Below are 25,795 nucleotides of genomic sequence, written 5' to 3' on the forward strand. Positions count from 1 at the left end.
AACAATGCTGTTGACTGTGCAAGACATTCAGACAATACAAAAAGTCACGAATAAGTAAAAATGGTCTAAATTCTCCAGAACGCAAGCTCTGTTGATATCTTGGTATATGTGTGTGTACCTAGACTTTTTCATGAAGTGCTTATACTCAGCATACATTGTTTTTTTAACGATATTTTGCTCATGTTGTTTAAATTTTTTTTATTGAGATGAAGTTTACATACTGTAAAGTCAGCCACATAAGAGTGAACCATTCAGTGGCATTCAGTGCATTTGCAATGTTGCACAACCACCACTTTTTTCTAGTTGCAAAGTATTTCCATCACCCCAAAAGGAAACCCCAAACCCATTGAGCAGCTGCTCCCCACTCCCCTCTGCATCCCCGCTGCCTGGCAACCACCAATCTGCTTCCTGTCTACAAAAATTTCCCTGTTTTGGACGTTTCATACAAATATCATATTTGTATGTGGAATTTGTGTCTGGCTTATCATTTGTGTTGTTTTGTACCTTGCATTTTTCACCAAATGATGTAAGGTGAATGGCTTCCCTGGTGGCTCAGCAGTAAAGAATCCACCTGCAATGCGGAGACACAGGAGATGCTGGTCTCATCCCTGGGTCAGGAAGATCCCCTGGGAAAGAAATGGCAATCCACTCCAGTTTTCTTGCCATGGACAGAGGAGCCTGGTGGGCTACAGCCCATGGGGTTACAAAGAGTCAGACACAACTGAGTGACTGAGCATGCACTCATGGTGAATATGTTAATATGATGGATTCATGTTCTCTTTTCAAAGACTTCTGTGGTGTTCCAGCGGATTCGCCATTATATATTTATCCAGCCTCCTTTGGTTGGCATGCGCTTCAGTGGACTCATGGAATTGGGCTTCCCTCTGAAGCAGTCCAGAATTGATTTTTCCCTACTTGCTTCCTGAAGGAATCGGCAGAAGAATGGCTTTGCAAATATACAGAGGCTTCCAAAAATATCCCCCCTGGAATGAAGAAAAGAATAGCTACCAAATCAAAACCTTAAGGGAACCGTCTTTACCCACGCAAGGCATGCAGCGCGGGGATGTTCCCTTCCGAGCTGTACCGTAGGAACTCTGAAGCAGGCTCTCTGTGCCATCCCCTAGCAGGGATGAAAAGAAAAGATGGAGGACATAAGTTGTCTGGGATATTCGTGAAGGTTGTTGTCAGTCTGGAGTGAGCTGAGATTTGACATACTGTTATTTTCAGCTGAGTGGCAACGGAGGGGAAGGCTGGCTAGGGCTGCAGAGAGCAGGGGCCAGGGTGAGTTCTTTCCAAAAGGTGTGCCTGGGGAAGGAAGTTACATACCTATATCCAGAGCTGGGGCTGGTCCACAGGCGGGCAAGAGGCAGGACCTTATGAGAGAGGGGGACCCCAAGGCAACAAAGCAGGAGGAATCTCAGAGATTGGGAAGCAGCTCCCCAGGCCCAGGCTCCCGAGACAGGAATTTGCCAGAGTCAGACCCAGGTTTGAATCTTGCCTCTGCTGCTGGCCAGCTGCATGACCTGGGGCGAGTGCCTTCAGTGTTTCTGGGTCTCAGTTTCCTCATCAGTAAAGTGGGGGAATCACAGCCATGACCCTAGAGGACTGTGCTGAGAATTCAGTGAAATTCAGTACCTGTTGACCTAGCACAGCGTTGGCTCACAGTGGGAGCTTAATAAATGCCACCTGCTCTGCCATGATTAGGAAAGCAGACTGGCCCAAGTTCAGAGCCTGGTGCTCTCCATATGGTGTATGTACCTCGGTTTTCTCACCTCCACGGTGGGGACACAGGTAACCACAGGGGAGCGATGGACGCCGCCTCTGGGGACCCTCAGAGAACAGTGCTGGGGCGGCTACTTCCTCTGAGGAACTCTGCCAGTCTGCCCCTGCCCCCATCCTCCTCAGAAATGACGGCATTGCTGCAGGAGGGTTTCTTGCTTAAGCGTCTTCAGATCCTAGTTACTAGCAGATCTTGAACTCCTTGGAGGCAGGGACCAGCTCAGAGGTTTCTTTTGCATCTGCCTCAGCATCACGCCTAGAGCTTCATCGTGTGTGTGAGTGAATCGAGGGCAGGGAGGAGGGAGGAAGGAAGCAGGGAAGACCGACACGAAAGGAATAATAAAACCAAGGGATCGACATTACTGCTCCCTCCGCAAACCCCTGCAGCAGGCACTTACTTCTGGGCCCATTTCGTAGGTGAGGAAACAGGCTCACAGAGGTCATTTTCCTGTATGATGACACAGCTTCAGGGGTCCAAGCCAGACTCATCTGGCTCCCATGGCTGAGCTCAAATCTGTGACTGTTCGTGAGGTCACGGCCATGGCGCTGTCCGCCTTGGTACACTTGAATGTGGGACAGGCTCTGAAGTTCTTGCCCCAAAGGAAGAGGAGGCTCCAAGGCGAGGGGTTTGGGGTCTTGGCAAGCCTTTGGCACCGAGGCCGCTGACCCCAGGTTTGTATTTTGGATGCTTTATTCTGACTTTAGAAGGGAGGCGTGTAATACTTGGGCTTACGACCCTTCTCTGCCTATGGCCTTGGGCAAACCTTTAATTCTCTGAGCACCTGGGACCTGCCCCCACTGGACTCACGTGACCAGAGACTATGCGGATGCCAGGGAAAAGGTGTAAAATTAAACATGAAGGGACACCGCCCACGCAGGGCCCACGTGCAGGCTGAACGTGCAGGAGGGTGCTTGGCACGTGGTGAACCGCTGCTCGGTGTTGCCCATCTCTGTCACACCTCCATCATCCTCATGATCACAGTTCCCATCAACCGCAAGGAAGATGAACAGAGCACAGGCTCTCTGCCATGCACGGTCAGAGGTGCTGGGGACACAGGTGGGAAGAAGACAGAGTTCCAAGGAGAGCACGTTGTAGGGGAGGAAAAAACGCCACATCGGTCAATGCGCAGTCCCCCCAAGGGTGACAGAGGGTTTGGAGCTACGTCAGGCAGGCCGCGGGGAATGCGGGTCACCAGCTAAGGGCATGTGAGAGCAGATACCTGCACTGTGTCAGGGCCAGAGCTGGGCAGGCATCTTGTGCAAAGGCCCAGAGGTGGGACCTCAGAGGCGCCAGGTTACTTGCCAGGAATGAGCGAGAGGGCAGGAGGACAGGAGGGAGGCCAGAGAAGTGAAGGGGCAGGGCCGTGGGACCAGCTGGGGTCTGACCTTTAGCCTGCAGACTCTGGCCTTTAACCTTTAACCCTCTGGGGGCTGGGAAGGTAATCTATTTATTTCATTGATTAAAGTCTGTTCTTTCTCTTCCTAATCCTTTGTTTAGGACCCTCTGTGAGCATCACCTTGCTTGACATGAAATATTTTTCAAAACATTTAATCCTTTAATCTGGGCCCCTCCGTGAAATCGGTTCTTTATCACCCAGGGCCATCTGTTGTTCAAGCCTCACCATAAATCACTTGGGCGATTTGACTTCTAAGGCGCTTATCTCTTTTGTTCTCTCCCAATTCCGAGAAGCGACATCTGAGTTTTCCTCAGAGAGCCCTGGCACATCTAAACTGGATCTCTCGATGTGCCCCCCACCCCACTCCTGTCCCGTTGGGGGCTGCCCTTAGGAAGTCACCCACCTGGGAGGCATCGGAGGTGGGGGAAAGCATGTCCCGTCTGATCTCCGGGTTCTGTTAAATTTCATAAATGAGGCTCAGTGTGAAAACAGGCTGGGCGGAAAAGCCGGCAGTCCCTCGCCAGCCACACTCAGCATCCCTGCTCGCCCTCCCAGGGAGGCCAGGGCAGCTGTCACCTCTGATTAGGATTCCAGTGGCGGGGCCCCAACATGGGTCCAGGGTCACTCATTCTGAAGAAAATGAACTGGGAGTTGTTGGCGTGGGATGATGTGTACTGCGTGTAGCTTGGAAATTATTCCTGAGGATAGGGGAATTGGCGGGGTGGGGCGGCTGAGCAGGCGGTGGCAGAAAGGCTGAACCAGGGCTGGAAGATCCGAAAGTTACAAGGTTGCCCCTTTTGTGTGTTTGGGCTTTGTTTCTGCCAGATGTTGGCTTTGTAGTCTTCTTTTTTTTTTTTTTTTTTGCTTTTCACAGATTAAGTGGTTTAGATAAGGGAGAAAAGATGAATTCTCTGGATACAAAGTACTCCACTTAAATAAGCAACAAGGGTGTACAGCACAGGAAATTACATTCTGTATCTTTTAATAATGTACCATTTGAATCAGCCATAAATAACTGAATCACTTTGCCATATACCTGAAGCTAACACAATATTGGAAATCAACTATACTTCTATATATATATTTTTAAAGATGATTCTCTGGGTGAATGGGGGCAGACACCCCACCCTCCCCAGGCCATCCCCCCCACCACACTTGGTCACTGTTACCTTCCCCACCTGGCCCTCAGTCTTAGCCCTTGTGGGTCCCTGGGAAGTAGTTTGAAAACCACTGGTCTTTGTGACCCCCCCCACCACCCATTGGTAGATGCATCTATTCAGAACCTATTCTTGGTGATCTGACGCCCCCTACAGGGCACTGGGAGCAGTGCATGGGGTTTGCAGCCACCCTGGTGGTTCAGAAGGTAAAGAACCTGCCTGCAGTTCAGGAAACCCGGATTCGATACCTGGGTCAGGAAGATCCCCTGGAGAAGGAAATGATTACCCACTCCAGTATTCTTGCCTGGAGAATCTCATGTACAGAGAAGCCTGGCGGGCTACAGCCCATGGGGTTGCAAAAAGTTGGACATGACTGAATGACTAACACACAGTAGCTGCAGGGGAGGGACGTTCAGACCGCCTTGACCTTTGAGGGCATATGCCATTGTGTAGCTTGCCTTTATTTATTTTACTTAACATAAAGTTTTTCCTGTTAAGTATTTCCACTTGTAAACTCTTAATTGTCTTTAAATTGAAAAAAAAAATCAGTGTGTTCGTGGCAATATATATATTGCAATAAGGAGAAAAAAGTGTTGACAATAGGAAAAATCTCCCTCAACTTCAGAACCTAATTCTTCTCTCCAGAGGTAATCTTTGACAACAGTTGCTTGTGTATTCTTGTATATCCTTCCAAAGATGTTCTAGGCCTGTATAAATATATGCATTTTACATGTGTGTGCATACGTATATTTTAAAACATAGGTGCAGAGCATACAGATTGTTCTACATTTGAGTTTTCTTTGCAAGCCACCACATCTTGGGGGATTGCTCATAAGCAGGTTTTAGTGGCTGTATGCCATTGCAGTCTGCAGCAGTACATTATTTACTTGTACAAAGGGCAGAATTTTGAAATACATATATGTTGGGGGATTGGAGGATCAGTAGTTACAGTGTTTTAGGCGGGAAGAGTAGTTCAGACAATAGCAGGCGGTGGGGCAATCCAGGGTGTTTTTTTCGCAATGACTTACTCTAACTGTGTGTGCATGAGTGTGTGCACATGTGTATAGGCATGTGTAAGACCTGCCCTCCAAACACCCTACCCTCAAATCCAGAAACCAAACAGTGCTTCCTGCACAGATGGTGTCTGGTGTCACAGGGATCCAGAGTGGCTTACCTGGCATGATTTCAGTTCTCCCAGTCCCACCTCTAAAATGCTTGTTTTATTGGCCATGTGTCCATACTTCGTACATGTTAAATAATATATCATATTATTCACTTTTTCTGGAAGCATAGTGCCTAAACGTGGGAAAATCCTGAGTCAGATTCCATTAAAATGCACTATGGAGCCAGCACGTAGATCAAGAAGCAGAACAGGGCAGAACTGGGTGTGCTCTTGTGACACTGGGGTTTCCTTTTCTTTTTTTTGCTCAGTATTATGTTTGTGAGTTTTATCCAACTTGTCTGTTGTGTGAATTTATTCATTTTGTGTGTGATTTGTAAATTCTCAAAGTTCTATATAAACATATGGACGGATGATAAGAAGTATATATGTATATACAGAAATATACATGTGTACATATCTATGTGTGCGTATATATCTACATATATACCCTTTTATATGTAAATATATACAAATCCGTACATACATAAATACATCAGGATAGATGCTTGGTTAACATACAGTTCTCCAGATGCATTCATCTTTTGGCTGCTGCTGGGCTCACCATCAGTGAGCCCACTGTTTGTCAGTGAACCCCACAGTTTGGGGCTCTTACAAAGAGAAACAGCATCTTTTTACGGTCAGAGCAACCTTCAGAGGGTGGTTCTGCCAATGCCAGGACGCACTGGCTCAGAGAGGCCCAACGATTCGGCCGCGGCGCACAGCACCCAGCACGTCCCACTGATGCGCCTTCTCCCGTAGGCGGAAGAGGTAGGCGGCTCCCGGCAGCCCCGAGCAGACCGCTGCCCACCGCCCCCGCGCTCGCTGCCCCCCGGTGCCTGCCAGGCTGCACGCTGCCAGGCCGACTCCGAGTGCCCGCGACACCGGCGCTGCTGCTACAACGGCTGCGCCTACGCTTGTCTGGAGGCCGTGCCGCCCCCGCCAGGTAGGATCACCCTGGCCGACGGGGTGGGCGGTGGGGGGATGGGGCAGGGGAGGGGGCGGGGTTGGGGGGCAGGGGAGGGGGCAGGGTTGGGGGGCCGGCACCGCGGGGGAAATGTCCTGCCTGGTGCTGCCTGACTGCAGGAACAGCTGGGCTTAAATCTGGGCCACCTAGGAAATGGGAACATAGCGCTCCTGAGGCAAGCATCCAGCTGCATGCAGTGAGCGCCTGCTGTATGCAGGGCTCACCTCTGCCGGTGGAGAACTACAGTCCAGAGGACACCCATTCCAGGGAAAATGTTTCCTCCTGTGAAGCTGGGGGAGATTCCTCATTAAAAAATCCAGATTTCCAGCTTTTCTTAAAAATACTGGCCTGCATTCCCTGGGCCACCATCTGCTGCAGCCTCAGGTGCTCCTACATGGCAGGGGGACCCCTCTAGTTTTCCAGAGACCCCACCAGGACCACCCAGTTCACTCATGAGGCCTGACCCTGGGGGTATTTGAGATGGAGACCTGACACCTTAGCGATCCAGGTGAGGACTCAGACTCCTGGGTTCAGATCTGCTGGCCAGCTGGTGACAGCCTTAAATCCCCACCTTTAAAGCAGGAATGAGAACGCTCAGCTTCCAGCGAGTGCCAAGTCCCGAAGTGCTTGCTCAGCCCCATGTGGGGCTAGGAGCAGGGAATCAATACATGTTCATTGAATCCTAATGGGTATCTCCTTGGGAGAAACAGTTCTTAGGACATCATCTTTGGCGGGAAGGTGTTTCAGATCCCTTCTGGAGCGCTTGGGGAAGGAAGGGGTAGGAAGGGAGCCTGGGGGGATGGGGAGGGAGGTGGGGTCTCCACTGAGTGGGGAAAATGTGCCCTGGGTGGGTAGGATGAGGGTAGGCAGGGGGTTTCTCTCCTTTCTGCTTGGGGCTGAGCCTTTGGAGCACAGAAGTCTGGTAGGACTGCACTGTCAGCCAGAGGCTCTGGTTCCCGTGGGCCTTCATTAGTAAGCCCCTACCCCCCAGCCCCGCCAAAGCCAAGGTAAGAAAGAACACACTCAGTTTTATTCAGGGTGAGGTCACAGGGATGACAAGGGACTCAGCATCCTTAATAATGCTCATAATTATGATCGGTGCTGCCTTTAAGCACTGTCTCTTGGCCAGGCTGGCTCCTACAGGGCCTTTTACAAGAAGGACAAAATGGCACCCCTCCTGGTGGCGGGAGCACACGCCTGTCTGGTTGGACAAGTCTAAAAGATGTCCCCTCCTTTGGGCTGAGACAGGGTATAGGAACTCTAGCCTTACTTGCTGCCTAGAACAGGTGTTTTTGAGTAGTGCACAAATTGAATAACTGTCCATGACATTCCAAATAGCCTTTCCTTGCACTATCTCATTTAATGCTCACACACTCCCATGGAGTGGAGAGATCATTATCAGCCCTGTTTTATAGCTGAAGATACTGGAGCTCAGAGAAGCTGAGTACCTTGCCCAGACTCACCCAGCAGGCAGAACTGGAGCTTCAGTTCAGTCTTCTGACTATGGGGAAGTGTCCACTGCCTTAGGCTCTGAGTGTAGGAATGTGGGGCCTCTGGGCCCGTTTGTGGAAACCAGTCTTTCCCCCAGATACCCACATAGCTCACTTCCTCACCCTCTCAGATCTCAGTCCAGAAGTGATCTCTTTCTCAGGGGAGTTGTTGTTGTTCAGTTGCTAAGTTGTGTCTGACTCTTTGTGACCCAATGGACCGCAGCACGCCAGCTTTCACTGTCCTTCACCATCTCCCGGAGTTTGCTCAGATTCATGTCCATTGAGTCAGTGATGCTGTCTAGCCATCTCATCCTATGCCACCCTTTTCTCCTTTGGCCTTCACTCTTTCCTAGCATCATGGACTGTAGCCTGCCAGGCTCCTCTGTCCACAGAAATCTCCAGAAGAGAGTATTGGATCCAGTTGACATTCTGTTCTCCAAGGGATCTTCCTGCCCCAGGGATTGACCCCCATCTCCCGCATTGCAGGACTCTTTATCATCTGAACCACCAGGGAAGCCCCTCAGGGTAGTTTCCCTCTCTGTGATCATCTTTACTCTGGCCTTGCGGCTCTCCTCTGGTTCCTTACTGCCTTGTGGCTTAAGCTTTCTTTGCGGCTCGGTCTAAAATACTATGCTTCATTTGTCTCCTGATTGTTCCCCCGACTTGAAGGTCAGCCCCATGAGGCAGGAAGTTTGATTTGTTTCAGTCATTGCTGTATCCCCACCATGTAAAAGTTACTCAGTGAAGGGTGGACGAATCAGTGCAAGCCTGGCTCTCTCTGGCCAGCAGGAAGAGTCGGCAAAGTATTAGTCATAATAATTATAACAATAATGTTTAGCACACATTGTCTCGCCCTTGGCACTCTTGACCTTTGGGTTTGGATAATTCTAATTGGGGTGAGGAGTGAGGGGCTGACCTGGGTGTTGTGTTCATGGGATGTTGAGTGGCACCCCTGGCCTCTCCCCACTAGATGGCAGTAGCAGCCCCACCCCCACACTGGGACAGCCGAAAACAATCTCTGGACTTTACTAGATGTTTCATCCAGGGGCAAAATCGCTCCACATTAAGAACTGCTTGTCTAACATGACTAAGCAGCTTATACACTTCCTTGCAGTCTGCTTGTAAGTTCCCTTTCCCTCCAGAGCAGAACCTGAGATAACGTCTTGGGTGGAGGGAGTTTATCTAGTAGGTGATCCCAGAAAGTTCTAGTTGGAGAGCAGAGAGGCAAGGCCCCGGGCTTCCAAGCCTTAAAGGTCTGCACATTTATGGGAGGCCTTGACCAAATTTCAGTATTCCAAAAAGTATGTCAAAGTGTGGGTTTCTCTGGCAACTCAGCTGTAAAGAATCTGCCTGCAAGGCAGGAGATGTGGGTTTGACCCCTGGGTTGGGAAGATCCCCTGGAGGAGGAAATGGCAACCCACTCCAATACTCTTGCCTGGAGAATCCCGTGGACACAGGAGCTTGGCGGGCTACAGTCCACGGTGTCACAAAGAATCAGACATGACTGAGCACACAGCACACACATAGCCAAGTGTGTATGTTCCCCTACATAGGGTACATTAATACATTTCCTGTTTAGTGAAAAATAGCATTGAAAATATATTTTCTAACATTAAGCCTGAGGTGATGGGAAAAAGGAGGGAAGAAACAGAAGGCTGGAAATAGAGCTCTGGAACCATGACACCTCTCTCATTTGGAAGTTGCGAACAGCTGGTCTGGTCAGTTGTTTCCATTTCTACACCAAGAACAACCATCTTATAACCATATTGTACTCTTTTAAAGAAAAAGCTAATCAGCATTTTTACCAGTTTCCATCTCCGTGCTCTCAAAGGCACTAGGCAGCACATCAGTCTCTTTATTTTGTCGTGTTTTGGAGTCAGACTAAAGCAGCAGCCATAAGCAAATGTGATCCCAGACCAGTTGTATTTGATCTCCAAAGCACTTTTTAAAAAAAATTAATTGCCAACATTTAAAACCAAGTTTATCTTTTTTTTTTTTAATACAGACTTAAAAGTTTAAGAAAAAGAAAAAGCCACCCAGGGACTTCCCTGGTGGTTCAGTGGTTAAGAGTCCAGCTTCCAATGCAGGGGACATTGTTTTGATTCCTGCTCAGGGAACTAAGATCCCCATGAGGCAGCTAAGCTCTCACATCACAGCTGTCGAGCCCGTGCACTCTGGAGCCTGCGTGCTGCAGTGAAGCCCCATGTACTGCAACCAAGACTCAGTGAAGCCAAATAAATAATATTTAAAGCAACTACAACACCCAGAGGCTCTGAGAACACGGGGAATGGCTGGCCAGAGCTGGCCAACTGCTGACCCGTTGAGGCAGAACACTCTCCAGTTGGCCATGGTCCTGCCCGGCCTGCCTTTTTCCTTTATGTTACTTCTCTGTCCCCAGAGACATTTGGGTTTTCAATCCCTGTTTGGGGGTTTGAAGACCTTCCAGTCTACTACATGGTCACTCTTCCTGTTAAAAAATGCATTGGTTAGAGAACAGGCCATAAGGCTGTAACTAAAAGACCCATAAAGCAAGGGGCCCAGCCTATTAAATATTTCCTTCTCCCTTGGTTAAAAGGCCAGAGTTGACAGACGGTCCATAGCAGGCAGGTGGCTCTGCTCCACAGTCACCCAGGGACCCAGGTTCCCTCTGTCTTGTTGCTCCACGTGGTCTAAGTGGGCCCCAGGCTGCAGGTTTCAGGAAAGAGAGGGAAGGGGACAGACAGGCATCAATGCAAGGGCAAGACAGAAAGCTGCATCATCACCTCTGCTCACATCCCATTGGCCAGAACTCGATTTGCATGGCCATACCTAGCCAGAGGAGCTGCTGGGAAATGTAGTCTCCAGCTTGGCTATCCAATGCCTAGTTGAAACTCAAAAATCTGTTACTAAAGGGAAAGGTGAATTTTTTTTCAGGAGAACCACGTTGTTTTGTCTCTCCTTTGGGAGGGTCAGTGTTTCTTCATGAGATGTGAGTTCCCCCATTCCCAGAGGCTGGGGCATTTCTTGGCTGCCTGAAGAGGGCATTGACATAACCATGCATTATCTTATCAGTTTTAGACTGGCTAGTACAGCCGAAACCTCGATGGCTTGGGGGCAACGGCTGGCTCCTGGATGGCCCTGAGGAGGTGTTGCAAGGTACCTGCGGGGTGACGCCCAGCCCGACAGCACAGCCAGGGTCCCCCTTCTCAGGCTGCCCCCAGAAAACTGAAAACCAGGGGCAGCCTCTGCTCTAGGAGGCTGCTTGTCCTCAGATAGCCAGCCCCCTTGAACCGTCCCCACCCCCATAGAAGAGTGTGACTGGGGCTTGGCCAGGCTCCCAGAATCCCCAGAACACCATAGGGTTCGACTGTCCCTGGGACTGGGGCCTCCTCACTGGGTGGAGAATTCAGAGGGAGGGGGTGGGGTTTTCAGAGCCTTAAAATCACCACGTGGGTCCATTGTTCCCTGCCCACGAGGCCTCCCTGGGGGCAGGGGTGGTGGAGGACAGTTTCTGAAAGGAACGACAGGCAGGCCTGGGGTCTGGGCCACTGCGGGGGCGTGGGTGTGAGTGAACACCTGGCTGTGTGCCGCTGTGCTCTGTGGCTCTGCACACGTACACGTGCAGCACTATCCATTAGGGCGTGCAGCTGTTCGTGGAGCCCAGTGGCAGCGCTTGTGGCTGTGTCTGAGTACTTGTGCAGCTGTGTCGTGAAGATGTGCGTGACTATAGATGTGAATGTGTATGTGCAGGATGTGTTTGTGTGTGCGTGCGTGCGGATACGGCTAATATGTATATGTGTTTGTGTGTTAGGACTTGTGGGGTGGTGCAACTGTATATTTATATTGGGATTTTGGTGTGTAAGCATATGTATATATGTGACTGTAAACATGAACACATGTGTTTCAAGGTGTGCAGGTGAACATACATTATGTGTGTCATAATGCGTGTGAGGGCGTGTTTGGGGTCATTTGACTTTGAGCTGCCCCCGTGTGCGTGCGTGTGTGTGTGTGTGTGTGTGTGTGTGCGCGCGCGCGCGGAGACCCCAGGCACAGCCTGGCATCTGGGTTGCAGACAAGAGGCGGCCCCTCTGCTCCGCTGGGGGCCGCCCCTGAACCCCCATGTGTCCCCCCACCCCGCAGCAGAGGCCTGCAGCACCACCGAGGACGGGGCCGAGCCGCTCCTCTGCCCCTCAGGCTACGAGTGCCACATTCTGAGCCCGGGCGACCTGGCTGCGGGCATCCCCAACCGGGGGCAGTGTGTCAAGCAGCGCAAGCCAGCAGGTGAGTGCGGACACCAAGCCCCACCTAGCTCTCCCCGGAAATTCCCCGTGGGAGACCCATCCCAGAGGAAAGCCTGGCCTCTGAGCCTGTCCCCACCCTCCCCCATCTCCCCCCACGGCCCTGCTCCAGGCCACCCCTCCCTCCTCATCTGCACAGGGTGAGGGCAAAGCTCAGCTCGCCACTGCCTGCCTGGCTCACTTTGGGGTCAGTTGTTTCAGATCTCTGAGCCTCAGTTTTCTTATCTGTAAAATGATATCACTTCATGTTGGGTTATGGGGTGATGGAAATCACATGTGTGAAGCCAGAGCCGAGAGAAGAGGTAAGAGGCGCTCAGTAAACACTGGATAATTTACTTCTATTAATATCTATCTATCCATTATAAACTGCACAATATTTGAGTTGTCCGAGAACCCTTAACTTCACCCTGCCAGGACCCGACTTAATTAATATTTGTCTTTGGAGACAAGTCAATAAATAGTTTGGTGAAGGGCCTGAGTAGCATGGCTTTAGTTTGCATGCTTTTCTCTGGGGTGAGGGGCATGGAAGACAGAGCAGAGGGGGGCTGCTGGGGGTACCTGAAGCCACTCCTGCCTCATGCAAGGTGTAAGGTCGAGAAGTTAGGCATGGAATTTGCCAGGACTATGTGCAAGGGAAGAATCGGGCAACCTGGTCAAAATTGAGCTCATCGCCCCCCCTTCAGCATCCCTCAGCCCTAATAGCTGAGGACAGCTGAGAACAGCACCTCAGTCAAGATCAGGATAGTCACAGTGACCCTGTTGGCCCAGAGAACCCACCACATGCATTTTCTGCTGAAGCATTTTCCCTCTGATTTGAGAATTTTCTTTCTCTGAGGTGTTTCTGGCAAGATGTAGATGTTAAATCTCTTTTACATTTAGCAGTATCATCATTGTAAATAATAAAATTATGAGGCATGGGACTGTTTCAAGGTATCTTGGTTCCCGGAATTCTGAGCTCCATTTGAAAAAAAAAAAAAAAAAAAAAGTTGCATTTAAAAGGTTTATAACCAACCGGAAATCTGAGGTTTCTCCTTCATCCCACTTGCTGTTAGGCATATGAGTGGGTTCTCCAGCCAGAGCGGCCACTTAGCCCCTCTCTGCTGCATGGGGCATGTAGCCCAGCCTCTTCAGGTCTCACTTTCCTTATCTATAAGCTGGGCTAATAATAGTTAAGCTAGGACTTCGCTGGTGGTCCAGTGGTTAGGACTCCATGCTTCTGATGCAGGGGGTGCAGGTTTGAGATCCCTGGTCTGGGAACTAAAATCCCACGTGTTGCGAGACACAGCCCCCCCCCCCCAAAAAAAAAGTTAAGCTACTTCACAGACTCTTTGAAGAGCCAGTGAGTTAATCCATGTAAACCACATCTGTAGTTTCTCAAGCACAGATCTGAATCCGTTCTGTTCGCCCCACTGCCGTCTGTAGACACCACATTGCACCACAGGTAGACCGGGCCCCCCACCATCCTCAGTTGCTCAGCCCCAAGGACAGGCCAGCCTGTAGGAACCTGCTGGAAGGAGCAGACTTTTCCAGAAGAGAGCTGGTAGGGGCAAGGGCTGGGGGCCGGGGGTGGGGAGGGGGCGGGCAAGTCAGGAGTCCTCTGAGCTGAAATGTCATAACCGGAAAGACCTGGAATTACCAGGCCTTTCTTATCGCCTGATCGCGCTCATTCAGTTACGTGATCTCCAAGACCAGGGTCGGTCAAACAAGTTCAGACCGGTTCTTGAGGAATCAGACCAATTGAAAGAAGACCACTTGGAGGCTGGAGATCAGCAAAGGGGCGTTCAGGTGACTGCACAGACGGTGCCTGAGGCTGACGGAGGCCCGTGGGTGCTCCCCTGATGTCAGTGCAGGCCGCAAGGGGAGAAGTATACCACAAGCAGCGTCGAGTGCGGTTAACACTGTAGGCTGCACGGCATGTATTAAATGAACCCTAAAACGTACTCCAGTGCAGTCACATGCACTCAGTCGTGTCCGACTGTCTGCGACCCCATGGACTGTAGTCTGCCAGGCTCCTCTGTCCATGGGATTTTCCAGGCAAGAATACTGGAGTGGGTTGCCATTTCCTCCTCCAGGGGATCTTGCCGACCCAGGGATGGATCGAACCCGCGTCTCCTCCATTGGCAGGCGAGTTCTTTACCACTGCACCACATGGGAAGCCCCTCCAGTATACAGTAGATGCAGACAAATACCACTTACATGAGTTACTTAGAATCATTGAATTCATAGAGTCAGAAAGTACACTGGTGGATGCCAGGGGCCAGGGGTGGGGGTGGTATGGGATCAGGGATGAGGAGTTAGTATCTAATGGGGACAGAGTTTAAGAAGGAGAAAAATTCGAGAGACGTTGATGATGGTGAGGGCTGCACCACAGTGTGAATGGACTCAGTGCCACTGAGCCGTACAGCTGCTGCTGCCGCTGCTAAGTCGCTTCAGTCGTGTCCAACTCTGTGCGACCCCATAGGTGGCAGCCCACCAGGCTCCCCCGTCCCTGGGATTCTCCAGGCAAGAACACTGGAGTGGGTTGCCATTTCTTTCTCCAATGCATGAAAGCGAAAAGTGAAAGTGAAGTCGCTCAGTCTTGTCTGACTCTTAGCGACCCCATGGACTGCAGCCTACCAGGCTCCTCCATCCATGGGATTTTCCAGGCAAGGGTACTGGAGTGGGGTGCCATTGCCTTCTCCGGAGCCATACAGTTAAATACAGTTAAATTGTATGTTTTATAGTATGTGGCTTTTACTACAATAAAAAAGCATTAAAAAAATAAAATATTTTCTGAAATTAGAAAAAAAAAGAACTGTTAAAAAAAAAAAAAGACTGCAGGCCACTGAAATGGGGCTCAAACCCTGTGGCATTCTTCCTAGATGACCTGGGCCAGCTAATCTAACTTCTCTTAGCCTCAATTTCTTCATTTGTAAAATGGAGCAATTGGGGGTCCCCATAGTAAGTACTGAACTGAACTGATAGTAAGTGCTTCTTGGGGTGGTGATGAGGCTTGGATTAGAGAATACTTCTAAAGCCCTCAGGTCAGCGCCTGACAGAGTAGGTCCTCAACAAATATGCGCTGGGGTCACCTGTCTTCGGGAAGAGGGCTGAGCCTATCCACCTGTTCCCCGCTCAGAGGAATGATCAGAGCCTTCTGGATGGAAATGTAAATGAAATTTCCCCTCATCTTGTCCCCAGAGGGCCGTCACTTAGCAATAATTGTTGATAATTGTATAGGACTTTGGAAACATCTTAAATTCCAACAACGTCCCTTCGAGCAACAGTCTCGGGGAGGAGAGGGGCACTCCCATCCCAGGGTAACCTAGGAAGATGCTTCTGTTTTTTTTTTTCTTTTTTTAAGAAAGACATATATTTGAAGTAATTTCTGACTTACTGAACAGTGGCAAGGACAGTCCCTTGGACCCTCCACCATCATTCATTAGTCGTGACTGTTCCTTTTGTCGCACTTGTCTGCCTCTCCCCCCAGCCCACACCTTCCCTCTGTATAAATCTGCATAGATATTTGGGGGCAGTACCAGAGAATAAAGCACACCTCTCATGCCCACACCCAAGATGCAAGTCTCTGCTGAGAGCTGGCTGCTGCAGGGGGCTGAGGGCCATTCTGAGCTCAGTCTGGACCCTGACACTGGAGGAGTTCACGTCTTTATTGAGAGGAAAATGAACATGGACGCAGGCAGCAGGTCTGATTTCTCAGAGAGCCGAGTTGGAGTCCTCAGTGCATGTGTTATTTACTTAGTGCAATAAAGAAAATTATTATTTTATTTTATTACTGAAGTCTGGTTGATTTACAATGTTGTTAGTTTCAGGTGTACAGCACAGTGATTCAGATATACACGTGCATATTTTATATATATATATATATATATATATATATATATATATATATGTATACTTTCTTGTTCAGGTTGTTCTTCCTTATAGATTATTATTGGCTTGTCCAAAATATTCATTTGGGTTTTTCTGTAACATCTCAAGGAAAAGCCTGGACTAATGTTTTGGCCAACCCAATACAAAGTGTTGAGCAGGGCTCCTTGTACCACGCAGTAGGTCCTTGCTGGTTATCTATTTTATATAGAGAGGTATGTACATGTTAACCCTAAGCTCCTAATTTATACCCCCTCCCCAGTACATCTTCTGAGTGGCTTCCATGCCACTCCGAGGCTGATGGGCCTCCACGCTCCCCTCTGACAAGATGACTTCACTGATGCTGCCTGAGGATAATGTGGTCATGCAGTCCTGAGCAGGGGCTCAAATCAGTTGATTTCTTTTGTTAAAGGGACAGTTTTGGTAAACACACCCAGTGCGAAGAGGGCGTCTGTTTCTGCACAGATCACAGTGTCCTTTCCTTGGCATCAGGAACTAGAATCCATTCCCAGGGAGATGGGAGGAGCAGGAATGTTCCAGAGAGCCTCGGGCCTGGAAAAAAGTTGTCATCTGCTTGGAAAATTATTGTAAATAGTAGTCATTGAGATAGCTGATAAGCTGTCTGCCAGGGGCTGTGGATCGGCCTTTGGTTCTGTCGCCTTGAACAGTGAATGTCGGTGCTGGCCCTGAACACCCTGGTGATGGTTAGAATGTCCACAGAACAGAACGATTTTTAATGAGATATGATTGGAGTATTAGTTCCAAGTACACAAATGTGATTGACCTGGTACCCATCAGACAAGGCTCACGGGTGGAAGGGGAGGGGTGAGCTGACCAATGCCAATTAAGTGAACTGTCTGTATGAGCTGGCCAGATTTCTCCACTTTGCCACGTTGCATTTCCCCAACTCCTACCAGAGAGTGTTTCACTGCCGTGATCGGTGGGGGAGGGCGGGGGGTGACTCTGAAACGGGGTGGGGTGGTTGACAATCAGCAATGGGTATTAGGTGGTGGGGATTCTTAGTAATTTGAGACAAAATTACCAAGAGTTGACCACTTTTTACACACGAAAGTGGCTGTTTCTTGTGGTTCCTGATAATCTCTGCTGCAAGTCTATGTTTCCAGTGAAAGCATTTCTCTTAATCCTCATGATGACTTAAGATGTACTGATTTTACCGCATTTCCTGGTGAGAAAACTGAGGCTCCAAGTGGGTTAGTGAGCAGTGGAGTGAAGTTTCATAACTGAGTTGTTTTGTTTGCAGTAATGACTTTCAAGTCTCTTTTGAACAGACTCAAAAACTGCTGCTTGCTTTCCTTGTGAATGTATTGTGTAATGACATTTGCTGAACAATATTTAGGAATTTGCTTCCAGTTCATCTCTTAAGAGAGTGGTTCTCAAACTTTATATTAAAAAAATACTGAGGGACATCCCTGGTGGTGCAGTGGTTAAGACTCTGCCCTGCCACTTCAGGGAGTGTGGGTTTGATCCCTGGTCAAGGAACTAAGAGCCTACATGCCGTGTGGCACGGCCAAATCAAAACCAACAAGTTAATTTTTAAAAATACTGAGAACCCCACAGAGCCTTGTGTGGGTTTTGGCTATGGTATTTACCATATTCAAAAGTAAAGCTGAGACATTCCAAATATTTGGCTGATTCATGTTGATACAGGGCTTCCCTGGTAGCTTAGCTGGTAAAGAATCCACCTGCTATGCAGGAAACCCCGGTTCAATTCGTGGGTTGGGAAGATTCTCCTGGAGAAGGAAACAACTACCCATTCCAATATTCTGGCCTGGAGAATTCCATGGACTGTATCGTCTAGGGGGTCACACGGAGTCCAACACAACTGAGTGACTTTCACAGACACAACACACACAACACATGTCGATATATGGCAAAAAACCACCACAATATTGTAATTACCCTCCAATTAAAATAATTAACTTTTTTAAAAAGTGACAATGATAAACTCACTATGGGGTGAACAGCAAGAGTATTTTTCTTAAAATGGCTCTGTTTTCCAACATACACACAAAGTGGGCAGAGTGGCATGGTTTCACATATTTGCAGTTGTAATACGTGTATTCAGAGGACTGGATCTTCATGTCTGCATCTGCATTTGATGGGCTGCAGTGTCACACGTAACATAGCTTCTGAAAAATTCTACCATACACTTGTGAGAGAATGAGAGTGAAAAACACAAGTCATTTCTTAGCACTGTTGTGAAAATAGTTTTGACCTCATAAACTCCCTGAAAGGAGCTTAATCCTCTCATTTCTTTTCCAGATGGTCGATTCTTACGACAGAAATTTTACAAAGAATATCCAGGTAGGAGAAGGCCCATTCTTTCCTTGCAGAGGGTACTAAAAATGGTGGTGGGCGTTTCTGGGGTGAAGAAGAGAAAGAAGCCCTGTGGGCTGTCCTGAGAGCTCCAGTCTGAAGCTGCTATGAAGGAAAATGACTGTATTCCACCTGGTGGTTCTCATGCCCTCAGCTGGCCCTTTGGGGATAAGATGGTAGGAGGCTAAGATGTTTCTGTTGTGCAAAATCTCTCCTCCAACCTGAGCAGTCCTCCCCGCGGGTGGGAGCCACTCCAGGCTGTAGGCTGGGACTGGGGCAGCGGCTCAGGGATGGCTTATAGGGGACAAAGTGGGAACTAGGTTTGGGGAATAAAGGAGACACCCTGTTGTCTGATGGTGGGCAAGAGGACTTACAGAAAACACAGCTTCATGCTAAACATCAGAATGTAGGACTTGATGTACAAAAGCTCCTCCTACTTTCATTCAGGGAATTGAAACATGTGGTTGACACCATCTTTCCAGCCAGTCATCCGTCCAGTTATCCACTGATCCATCCATTCATGCCATCATCTGTCCATCCAGTCTTCCACCCATCCAACCATCCAGTCTTCCATTCAACCATCCAGTCCTCCTTCCATCTTTCCATCCATCCATCCAGTGTTCTATCCATCCAGTCTTCCATCCATCCATCCAGTCTTCCATCCATCCATCTAGTGTTCTATCCATCCAGTCTTCCATCCATCCATCCAGTGTTCTATCCATCCAGTCTTCCATCCATCCATCCATCCAGTCTTCCATTCATCCAACCACCCAGTCTTCCATCCAACTATCCAATCTTCCTTCCATCTTTCCATCCATTCATCCTATCTTCTGTCCATCCAGTCTTCCATCCATCTACCCATCCATCCATCCTGTCTTCCACTCATCCATCCATCCATCCTTCTATCCATTCAGTCTTCCATCCATCCATCCAACCATCCAGTCTTCCATCCAGCCATCCAGTCTTCCTTCCATCTTTCCATTCATCCATCCCATCTTCTATCTTTCCAGTCTTCCATCCATTCACCCATCCATTCATCCTGTCTTCCACTCATCCATCCATCCATTCTTCTATCCCTCCAGTCTTCCATCCATCCACCCAGTCTTCCATCCATCCACCTAGCCATTCATCCTGTATTCCACTCATCTATCCATCCATCCAGTCTTCCATCCATCCATCTAGTCTTCCATCCATCCACCCATCCATTTCCATCCTGTCTTCCACTCACTCATTCATTCATCCATCCATCTGGTCTTCCATCCATCCTTCTATCCATCCATCCATCCAGTCCTCCATCCATCCATCCATCCAGTCTTCCATCCATCCACCCATCCATCCAGTCTTCTATCCATCCAGTCTTCCATCCATCCATCTAGTCTTCCATCCATCCACCTATCCATTTCCATCCTGTCTTCCACTCATCCACCCATCCATCCTTCTGCCCATCCGGTGTTCTGCCCATCCACCCAATAATTCATTCAATCATCCATCCATGTGTTCTTCCATTCATCTACTATCTATTTTTCTAAGAATTGACAGCACATATTTATGAAGGGAAGGGGACGACAGAGGATGAAATGGTTGGATGGCATCACCGACTCAATGGACATGAGTCTGAGCAAGCTCCGGGAGTTGGTGATGGACAGGGAAGCCTGGCGGGCTGTAGTCCATGGGGTCGCAAAAAGTCAGACACAACCGAGCAAATGAACAAACTCTCTATTCTGTGCTAGAGGTTGAGGCTACATTTGTGAATATGGCAGATCCAGTCCATGGCCTCACGCAGCTAATATCAAGCAGGAGATCACAAAATGAATAAAGTCCAAGTGGTTATTTTGTGACTGAAGTGATCAGGACCACTGAGGTCACATTCAGGACACCATGAAAATAGACTGGAATGTCAGGGAAGGCTTCCTGAAGAGGGGACATTGAAGCCCAGTATGAACAATAAGAAACAGTGGGCAGAGGATCAGCAGATGTGAGAAGCATGAGGTTGAAGCAACTTGAGCATCAGAGCAGCTGAGCACGTCATGAGCACAGGGTGGGGACAGGGGGCAGGCAAGGAAATGTCAGGGGTGAGGGCAGACTGCATAGGTGGGGGGCCCTAGGGAGGAGGGGGAATGGCTGCAGGTGGGGACCAGGGGACCTCATTTGGGGGAGAGGAGGGGTCAGAGCCAGGCCGAGGCGTTTAGAGTTAGTTTGGCTGCTGAGCTGTGAGCACCTGAGCAGGAATCCACACACCTGCCCTGACCGCCTGATTCTTTCCGCAGAGGGTGCCTCCAAGTATGTGGCAGAACATGGACAAGGACAGCAGAGGCACTTTCAATAGTGACAGCGGTGGGTAAGTGGGAGGTGTGATCAGTCAGTGACAGCCGGTGGCTTTGGGCAACCAGGTGTCTGAGGTAGCTTTCCTCACAAAGTTGACCGATAGGAGAGCAAGAAAAGGGTTGACCTGTGGGAAGAATGTGAAAATGCCCCTGTAATTTCAAAGTGAACACGTGAGCGCCTTGGGTGTAACCAGCAGTAGAAGTTTCTAGAGCCCGTGACTCTGAACCCGAGGACCAGTCTAGGCTGTGACTGACTTTGCGCTCCTTGGTGATCAGCAGACATGCCCTCTGCCACTGCAGGAACTCGGTCGTCCGTCCCCCTCCTTCTGCCACGCGGTACTATCCACAGCCAACGCTCAGGCATGAAGAAGGTGCCCTGTGGCCCCAAGTCACTCGTGGAAGTCTCCAGTGTGCAGACCTGGTGCTGGGGGGACACCGTGGATAGATCAGGGTTCCTGTTCTCAGGGGCTGACATTCTCATAGGAGACTAAACCCATCAACCAGCAGGACAGGCAAGGCCTGCAATGGTGTCCTGAAGGGCGTTGGACAGACAGGTGAGGTGAGGCAGGATAGGAGGGGACTGCTTCAGGCGAAGGTCAGGAACGTGAGCAGGTGACGTCGGAGCCAGCATCTGTCACGGGCACCCAGGCATGAGGAGCCAGAAGGGCAAAAATCCCAGGGCAGGAAAGATCTTACTGAGGAGCCCCATGGAGGCCACCCGGGTGGGGACAGAGTGAAGGTGGGGGCAGCCAGCTCCAGAGGTGACTGGGTAAGAAGGCACGGCTACACACTCAGGTGTTGTCCAAAGTGAGAGACAGGCAGATGCAAAGATCCAGTAAAACCTGTATCTTTCAGCCAGTAAAACAAGAACACCCACCCAGTGCTCTGAAAGCTCAAGTCTGCATGGTAAACAGGGCCCCCTGAAAGCAGGCGATATACCCCTGAATGTCCTTGAAGGGCAAACATCAGGTTTCAGGTTCCAGAATCTTCAGGTGTGAGTCCTGCAGGAAAAGCTAGAGCCCATGGGGATTGATGCCAACATATCTATTACCTGCTGATGACAGGAAGAGTCCTTGGAGTGGCTCTGACCCACTTGAGTCTGTGAACCTCACATGGGGAAGTGCTGGGACCAGTGGGAAAGGGCAGGGCAGTGAGAGACGATGCCTCTTAGGAACCAGCCAGCCAGAACTGGGTTTAAACTCCTGCTCCATCACCAGGTGATCTTAGGCTAATGACTTCCCCTATCCAAGCCTCAGTTTCCATATCTGTAAAATGGGAGTGATGAGGAGGGATGCATTAGGAACTTAAATGAGATGGGAGGGGAGATCAAGATGGCAGAGTAGGAGGACTGGGAGCCCACTTGCCCCCACGAATGCATCAAAAATACATCTGCACATGGAGCAACTCACTGCAAACACACTGGAAACTGGCAACAAGACTCTAGCACAACCGAGGTTGTAAGAAAAGATCCACATGGAGTCAGATAGGAAGGTGGAACCGAGAGACTTAGCAGTGAGTCAAGAATTGAGTCTTAGCAGAAGCTGGCACCTTTCTGGTGCTTCTGGTGGGTGAGGCAGAAGTGGGTGACACGTACTTGTGACCCCGTGTTCTTGGGTTCATGTTCATTCCTTCTTTCCTTCCCTTTCAGCCGTCTGCAAGAACATTCCTCCACTTTCTGCTGAGCCTCAGAAATCATTGGGTAAAAAATGATTTGACCCCCGAGGTCATGCCCAGCCCAAGAGAGCATGACCCCAGCGGTGTTTGGAGACAGGGCCCCTGGCTCACAGCCCTGGCGTGGCCCAAGCTGGCGGGGTGACTTCATGGAAGCCACTCACTAGCTTCAGGTTCCTGCTTTATCGTCCTGGAAATGAGGCCCTCCTAGTAGTCCCCTTGACCTTGCCACCCCCCCAGATCTGCATGGGAAGAGGTCACTGCCTTTGGGAGCTGTGTGAAGGTCAGTGTCTTGGTTGGTACAGGTTTCTTCCAGGTTTGACTCTGGGAGACATGTACCCATCCCAGATGTTCTTGAGATAAGTCTGCTCATCATAAAATGGAAATGAACTCACCTGCTCACGCGTGATTCATAGTTTTAAGCACCTGATGACCTTAAATTGGATGTGCTGGAGCCGTGGAATCTGAGGGTGGGAGGTGGTGGGTGTGATGGGGATGAGCTGTCTGCTCAGCTCTGCTTCTGGACCCCTGGACTGTTGGGGCCACATGCATACCCTATCAGTGTGGGTCCCTCTGAAGCAGACCCTGGGAGAAGGATGATTTATTGGTTAGGATTTATTGATTAGGAAGTGATTTTAGCAGGAAGGTTCCTGGGGAGAGCTTGCATGGTCCTACCAGGTGATGTAAGGTGGTCTTGCGGAGGGGAACTTTGGTGAGACCTGCCCCCCTGCACGGTGGTCCTGGAGGCAGCCTGCTTCCCCTCAGGGCCGGCTCCAGGGGCGGCACCCATCACGTGCTCCGAATGGCCTCACACTTGGTTTAACAAAGTTGGGCAAGGGGCCGCATGCTCATTTTGCAAATGATTAAATGGGTTTGAGTCCCGCTGTGGAGTTGGCCCCATTAGAGGGCAAGGGAACTGAGCCCTGCTCAGTGGTGGGGTAAGGGCTGCTCCTTGGAGGAGGGGTTGTCAGTTCCAGGGGCAGCCTGGAAAGGGACCCCTAGAGAATGCAAGCAGAGCCCTGGGGGGCATCTGTTACAGAATCCAGATCTCAACCGTGACTGCACAGAAACCGACACGTATCCAGAGGCTTGGGGGGGAAGTGATTCAATTCACCCAGTAACACCCACCCCCACCTCCGTAAGACAGCTCCATGGTGACTGGTGGATCAGTGGTCAGTCATTTGGCAGGACTTGACCTTTTGAATTCCAAGAGGGGCTTGTGTGGAGACTCCTGAGTATCCGTATTTTATTTTATTGATTGATTTTTTCAGTTGGAGGATAATTGCTTTACAATGTGGTGGTGGTCTCTGCTGTACATCAACTCAAAAAAAACTAGGGATAAAACTACCACAGGACCCAGCCATCCCACTGCCACGCACCTCCCCTGAGAAAATCACAGTTCTAAAAGACGCATGCATTCCAAGGGTCACTGCGGCACTGTTACTCTATTTTTAATATTTATTTACTTGGCCACGCTGGGTCTCAGCTGCATCAGGCAGGATCTTCCATCTTTGTTATGGCACATGGAATCTTTAGTTGTGGCTTGTGAACTCTCAGTTGCAGCTTTTGGGATCCAGTTCCCTGTCCAGCGATGGAACCCGGGCCCCCTGCCTTGGGAGCGTGGAGTCTTAGCCATTGGACCACCAGGGAAGCCCCCCATATTTTAAAAACAAGCATCTCTCCTCATCCCTGTCCCTCCTCCGCTGACCTTCCCTCACCCAGGCCACACTCTTTCTCCAACTAAAAGCCATATGCTCTTGGAAAACACCCAAAGTCTAGTTTAAAGCGGAGATTGATGACTGATGGGCCTTTTTTTTTTTTTTTTTTGGTCATTTCTGAGCATCAGTGTGTTCGTATTGCTCGAGAATTATTTTGATGGTTTCTTTGTTCCTGTGTGTGGAACATGAGGGAAAGCAGTCAAGCGATTCACGTCAATGCTGTGTGAAGTGTGCCTTTGTCACACTGGCCGGGGGAGGTTTGGACCTTCCCATTGATGGAGAAGGAAGACGCCTTCATCCAAGAATGGCAAACCCTGCCAGAGACAGATCTGCTCTGCTTCTTGGAGACTGCAGTTTACGTCCATCCATTGCAAGCATGAGCCAAGTTGTGGGGTTTATAACATGTGGTTTCAGGGGTCACAGCGTGGGTCACCCACGAAATCCCCAGCACCTCACCTGTCTGTGCTGGAGGGTCCATCTCGCTAGTCTGGACAGCCTGTGGTTACCTGAAGCTCCTTTGGGGAGGGGGTGGGGATGAGCAGCCAGACCATCAGGGCTGAGGACCAGCAGTCTAAGGGACTGTCCCCTTCTTCTCTGGCCATAAGTGATGGGCACCAGCAGTTATAACCAGCGGAGACTTGAGTGTCAGAAATCTGAAAGGATCCACCTAAAATCACACAGCCTGTGGTGCCAGAGTCAGGATTCCAAACTGGGCTGTCCTGCTCACAGCTCAGGCTCCAGAGACCCAGCAATTCCATCCATGCATATTCCCTCCAGCCGTGGAGGCCCAGAAGGGGACACTGCCGCTGTGCCGACCAGCAGAGGGGCCTGGGGACAGGGCTGAGCTCATCTCCCCTAGAGGGCTGCCCGCGAGATGGGGTGGGGAGAGTAGAGGCTGGTCAGCCTGTCCTGATCCTGGGCAAGGTACTTCCCCTCTCTTGGAGCCTCAGTTTCTCCCTCTGTGAAATGGGTGGGATGAGATGGCTGCCTTTCAGAGTTGCCGGGGAGGATTATGAGACAGGGTGTACAGAGACTGGTCAGCAGCTATGGTGATCATTCTTTGGTATTATTACCTTGACCCTAGACTCCCGTGTAGGCACATCGGCCCCGAGTTGAGCCCCTCTGGTGAAGCTCAAATACTGAGACTTCAGTTTGTCTCGCTTCATCCATCAGTAAGTTTCACTGGTTCATTGCCCTTAGGTTCTGGGTAATTAACTTCCCATTCACTCATCAGGTACTCATTCACTCATTCATACATTCCTTCTATCAAGAAATATTTACCAAGCACGAACCACCTTTTCTTGGCAAATCCAAGATGCACCTTCCCCCTCACCCCCCACCTTTCCATGTCCCCTGAAGCTGGGAAGTGTCCTAGTCGTGACCACCAGGCGTCATAACCTGCACGTGAGCACAGTGAAACGTGCGGGCTGGGTGTCAGCAGCTCAGTGGAAACTTTCAGGAAAAACCGAGGAACTGTCTTCTGGGAATTTCTGCGTCATCAGAACCTCGGGGATTGAGGAGCCACGTTGGCAGGAAAACTGATACTGGCAACGCTGAGTGGAAAAGTGGTAGAAAAGGGTTGGAGCCTAGTGAGATGACCTTCTAGGAAAAATCTTACCCCGTTTATTTCACGTATGCTTTCTTTTATGTAT

The 25,795-nt window shown here is 49.9% G+C and overlaps 1 protein-coding gene across 3 annotated transcripts in view; it reads left to right on the forward strand.

Moving 5' to 3' along the window:
• WFDC1 (WAP four-disulfide core domain 1) overlaps window positions 1-22,819 on the forward strand; it is a 63,217-nt gene extending 40,398 nt beyond the window's left edge. For 2 of the 3 annotated variants that reach the window (XM_055552240.1, XM_055552239.1), the window contains 6 exons: window positions 6,255-6,438; window positions 11,001-11,084; window positions 12,069-12,209; window positions 18,377-18,418; window positions 20,698-20,768; window positions 22,403-22,819. In XM_055552240.1, coding sequence (XP_055408215.1) covers window positions 6,255-6,438; window positions 11,001-11,084; window positions 12,069-12,209; window positions 18,377-18,418; window positions 20,698-20,756 — 510 coding nt within the window. In that variant the 3' untranslated portion in view covers window positions 20,757-20,768; window positions 22,403-22,819. The remainder of the gene's footprint in view (window positions 1-6,254; window positions 6,439-11,000; window positions 11,085-12,068; window positions 12,210-18,376; window positions 18,419-20,697; window positions 20,769-22,402) is intronic. The other variant, XM_055552241.1, reaches the window with a different exon arrangement.
• Window positions 22,820-25,795: the final 2,976 nt, after the last annotated feature.

Source organism: Bubalus kerabau, chromosome 17 (assembly GCF_029407905.1).
Source record: "Bubalus kerabau isolate K-KA32 ecotype Philippines breed swamp buffalo chromosome 17, PCC_UOA_SB_1v2, whole genome shotgun sequence".
Lineage (NCBI taxonomy): Eukaryota > Metazoa > Chordata > Mammalia > Artiodactyla > Bovidae > Bubalus > Bubalus kerabau.